Below are 4,912 nucleotides of genomic sequence, written 5' to 3' on the forward strand. Positions count from 1 at the left end.
GCATTCCTGGATTTGGGTCATGCCTCAGCCATTCCTCTAACACACTGTGTGCATGGGCAGATCTCTCTTTTACATATTAAGATCCTCATTGCACGAATTTATTTAGGACATTCAGTATCACCACACTTAAGAAAAGAAAGGTCACCCACTGGTATTTCCACTGACTGCAGGCCAAGGTCACATGGTGGTTTGAGGGCTTTCGGTCGTGTGGCAAACCAATAGGTGGTGATGGCAGCGAAGGCACCCACACCCATGAGAGCGTTGGTGGGAAAGCTGCGCATGTACTGCCGAACGTCATCCAGCTCGGGAATCCGTAGGTGCCTGAGGACTTCCTGAGCCTGCATGGCTGCTCTGCACTGACCCTGAAGGGAAGCAGAGACGGGGACGTTAAAGGTGCAAACATTTACTCTTAATTCTACATGCGTCTGTGTTTACCAGAAAACAGCTGTTTAGCAATTTACTCATCACAACCTCTTTGTCTCAATGTAAGCTGAAAAGAAAAGCCGTGTTGTGCCTTCTGAACGCCTCCCACAGTCCCAGAGGAAACAGCTGTCTGTGTGAGGGGCCGTTCCTTTTACTTTATCAATGGGTTTTTTGTTTCAGACCATTACAACAAGCCACTCTGCAGAGGTAGGAAACAATGAAGCACAAAGACTTTGTTACTGTACGTGGGTAAAAATTTCAGGTACCTGTGCTCTACTTATTTATTTTTCTGGCAACGTTTTACTTTGACTCTCTATATTTAAACACAAACATCTATACTTTCTACTCCTTACAGTTTCAAATCAGTCCCATTACTTTTAGTTTTAATACATTAGAGGGGAATTATTGGTTATCTATGGCACAGATCAATAAGCTGATCTAGGCTGGAAACTGACAGACATTAACAGCGAATAGGCAGTTTACTCCGGGTTTTAGTCTTTATATGGAAACTGTTGAAAAGACTCTCTCTCCTTTAAGGCTTAATTAAACCTGAAATGTGTTATTGTTAGTTAATTTTTTTTTAAGTTAAACAGTTTAATAATCTTGAGAATACGTTATTTGTTTTGAAGGGCTACATTTTATTTTTATATTTTCAGTACATTTCAGAGCCTGTACTTTACTTTTACTCAAGTAAAGAGTTTGAATCAGTACTTCCTCTTTTTTTTATAAACACAAGTATCTGTACTTCTACTTGGAAGTGCTTGGTGAAGAAACAGCTACTTACGAGTCTAGGAGGAAGAAAGCCACATCCGTGTCAAATTTTAGTCCTTTGGATGCTTTTAATGCTCTCCATCTCCAACATGCCAAACTGATGTTAACCCTGGTTTTGCCCTGTTCTTTGTCCCACTCTTTCTGTGCTACAGATCATGGCCTCTTGGGTCTAACAGCTCTGCTCCCATTCTGGGTTGTACCTGCACAAGGAGCCTCCATGGTCCATCTTTGAAATGAGCCATACTGGTTTGAAAAACGCATCTTATAACCTTGGATCAGAGGGGTGTGGAAGAGGCAAGGTGTAGATTTTAACAACAGTGGCCACAGAGACCAAGAAATAAACAAGGTCTGAATATAGCAGAGTTGTAACACTAAAATATGTAGGTTGTATTCAAAGTCAGACCTTTAACAATTTAAATTGTTGCAGAATAAGCTGTTGATAGACAAATGCGTATTTTTTTTGACACTGTTTCTGTTCAGAACTTGTGATGCGCTATCCTCTTCAACAGCTGTGCACTTGGAAGCAAAGGCAGGGGAAGGAAACACGACTCCACACACATTTCCAGATGACAAGCCTCCATAGAGATATAAGGACACGACCGCAGACGCTGCACAAACCATGTCTGAAGGGGAAGGGAGGCGTTCAGGTCAGGATGTGTAAGAAATGAGCTCACTAGGCTGAAACCTCAAGATTCAAAGCATCAGATTTATGTGGTTCCGTTCTACTAAAACTTAAAAACAGCCAAATAACTGAGAAAGAATGAAAACAAATGTGTACATGTTAAGGTAAAATGTAAATTAGATCAACATGTGGAACGACAGACCAAACTTTTCTCTCTTTACTTTTCATCCGTTAGCGGACTGGGTAGCCTTGACCTCTAACTGGTAACAGCCCTGTGGGTAAATATACAGCTTAACAACTTACACAGAGGTGACAATTGACTTTTCACCTACTTCTATTATTAACACCGAGCCCATGACATGAGGAACCAGTGCCAACTGGGACAAAGTGTTATATTTCATTGACTTATAATTACAACTCAAGTGCAGCAAATTGCGGTTAAATGAGATCACTGTAAAATTACAAGTTACCAGCAAGTTTAATTAAAGCTGTTTGGTCCCATTTGTCCTATACAAAAAAAAAAACACACATTTAAAACAAACTACACATTAAAACAAACAAACAAAAAAAGCACCACAATGTCTTATACGTGTTACTGTTAGCTATTAAGAGAGACAGGCAAGACGCAGTCAGCTGCTGAACATTTATCAACGCAGCTAAAATGAGTAAAACAAAAAACTCTGCACTGACTGACAAAGTACAATGAAATAAGCCTCTATACTTACTGTCCCACGGTGTGTGTATATACAGAAAGGTAGAGACTGTGTCCACAGGTGGAGGTTATCTGAAAGGCCCTGTGCTGCAGTTGCTATTAGAAGGACTCTCACTGACCTATAATAGACCTCGGAGTTTCTCACTATGAATAGCAGAAACACGCCCCTTTCGACCAGACAACACAGACGCATGAAACATCTCTAGCCACACAGTGCAGCACACATCAAGTAGCACTACTATTCTGAACATTTTGTCCATTAAAAAAAAAAGTGGCACATTGTGATTCAATCATTTTTGTTAATGGTCTTTAAAGAGTGAATGTCCATTACCTTATCATACGTTATCTGGACACTGTGCTTGTGCAATTGTTGTGTTGCTGAGTGCCCACGCTGCTGAAACTAGTTGAGAAAGAATTACACACCAATTTAAAAAAAAACAACTGTGTATTCTATATTGATAGAGGTGTTGACAATCCTACGGTATTTATCCAAATATCCTGGAAGATATACGGGCGCTAACGTTGACTTAGCTAATACACACAAAGCTGTGTACACATGCAGATTCCTTGGATTTTAAGTGACCACAGTTCAGACAATCCACACCTTATTTCCTCACATTTTCAATTGATTGAGACAACTGAAAACTGGGAGAAATATGTGGACACATATTGCACACTTCCTGCCGAGACCGTCTACTGCAAGTTTACAGTAAAAAGCGATGAGTCTGAGAGTGATCTACAGTGTAACCGGCTGTGAAAATGGCAAGAAAAACGCACACTGAGCTTTAAAAAGTGAACCAAAACGTGTAATGCTGAAACACAGCGGTGGGTGGGATGGAAAAATCCCATCATAATACACATAATTGTATATCAGGAGAAATTTATATCAGAAAACTGCTGACCCCTCCTGAAATGACTAATCGTTCAACAGAAATATAACTGATAAAATGTTTCAGGTCATTTATCAAATTAAAAACTGGTTACCTAAAGCTAATGAAATGTCAAACTGTGCTTTCTTTTTACTGTTTCCCACATGATCTTTACATTTCATATACTAAATCAACAGATAGAACTGCAGACTGATGAAAGTAGATGTCACTGTCTCTCTGTCAACAGTAGGTACATGCCACTGGTGCTCTGCTTGGCCGAGAGTTGCCTATGGCAAAAGGTACTCCAACAAATCCGCCACCCACCCCCCAAGACTCTCCATACTTGGCCTGGAAGGATGACAAACCAATGGCAGAGCCAGCTCACCAGTCACCCCACCGCTCAGCATAAACACATGTACATGTAAACACACACACACACACACACACACGACACTTGGAAAATGGTGGTGAGAGCAGCTGGTCTCTAACAGACTGGGAGCTTGAGAGCTTTGAAAAAGAGTCACCCAAACCAGTCAGCCATGGAGTCAAAAACCCCTCACACACACACGTTGGTCAGTCGCACTCGACTCAAAAATGGTCAGGTTCCTCTTTGTGGGATGATGCACTGAGAAAAGATGTCTGACAACCAAAACGCAGCGTGACACTGGGCAGAAAACAGAATCATTTGGTGTGCAGTGATAACTTATCGTGTCCTAGTGGCAGGGACACGCTGCTGTAGCAGGTTAATGGATGATCAAAGTTACTGTTTAGCTGCAACACTAATTAACGACAGCACATTTATAACGGTGTGGTTCCTCCATACCCTTATGCCAACGATTGTCTGCTCGCTAAAGAGGTTTTCTGTGGGATGGGTCAGCCTGACATCGAACGTGGCCAGTGGTCAGACACAGTATCAAAAGTTCTTCGTGGGGGTGGGGGGGTTACTACCCAGACAACAGGTCACGCTGGGTCAGTCTAAACTTTTGAATTCTTCAGATTTCTCTACAACTTAAGATTTGTACACAAGATGTTCATTATTGATTCAGGCCTGAAAAGGCAAGGCGATGACATGTGAAATTCACGTGTTCTTGACATACCGGATCTTGTGCCGCTTCAGTCCAGCTACAGTACGGCTGCAGGGACGGAATCAAAATAGGAACATGAATCAATATATTCCTGTGTAAAACAGGGTTAGTGTACGGATCCTCCAGGTGCGACTGATAGTCCACATTCTCTTCACAAGTACAGCGTATGAGAAACAGTCTAAAGGCAAGTTATGAACAGGAAGAGGCGACCTGACTCCTCTGAGTGGACATGTGCAGGCCAGCTGACATGCAGCTACAAGTCAGGGAGAGCTGGGGTAAAAGGGGGAAGGAAGGCTTGTTTGTTACTGTATGGCTGGGTGGTTTGTGAAGCTCACATGGCTTCAGTGCAATGTCTGCTCTGTTTCAACCCTCTGCATGACTCATGCCCATCCAATCTCACTTTCAGAAGATAAAAAGGTTGACCAGGCAC

At 42.0% G+C, this 4,912-nt stretch overlaps 1 protein-coding gene across 3 annotated transcripts in view; it reads right to left on the reverse strand.

Annotated features, from left to right (window-relative positions):
* acsl1a (acyl-CoA synthetase long chain family member 1a) overlaps nt 1-4,912 on the reverse strand; it is a 16,045-nt gene that overhangs the window by 7,765 nt on the left and 3,368 nt on the right. Inside the window, exons 1-2 of one of the 3 annotated variants that reach the window (XM_020602050.1) lie at nt 2,542-2,644; nt 150-362 (exon numbers count right to left, since the gene is read on the reverse strand). In XM_020602050.1, coding sequence (XP_020457706.1) covers nt 150-344 — 195 coding nt within the window. In that variant the 5' untranslated portion in view covers nt 345-362; nt 2,542-2,644. Of the gene's footprint in view, nt 1-149; nt 363-2,541; nt 2,645-4,912 lie in introns of those variants that run through there. The other 2 variants (XM_020602051.1, XM_020602052.1) reach the window with 2 other exon arrangements.

The sequence above is a fragment of the Monopterus albus genome, unplaced genomic scaffold (assembly GCF_001952655.1).
Source record: "Monopterus albus unplaced genomic scaffold, M_albus_1.0 scaffold54.1, whole genome shotgun sequence".
In the NCBI taxonomy this organism is placed as follows: domain Eukaryota; kingdom Metazoa; phylum Chordata; class Actinopteri; order Synbranchiformes; family Synbranchidae; genus Monopterus; species Monopterus albus.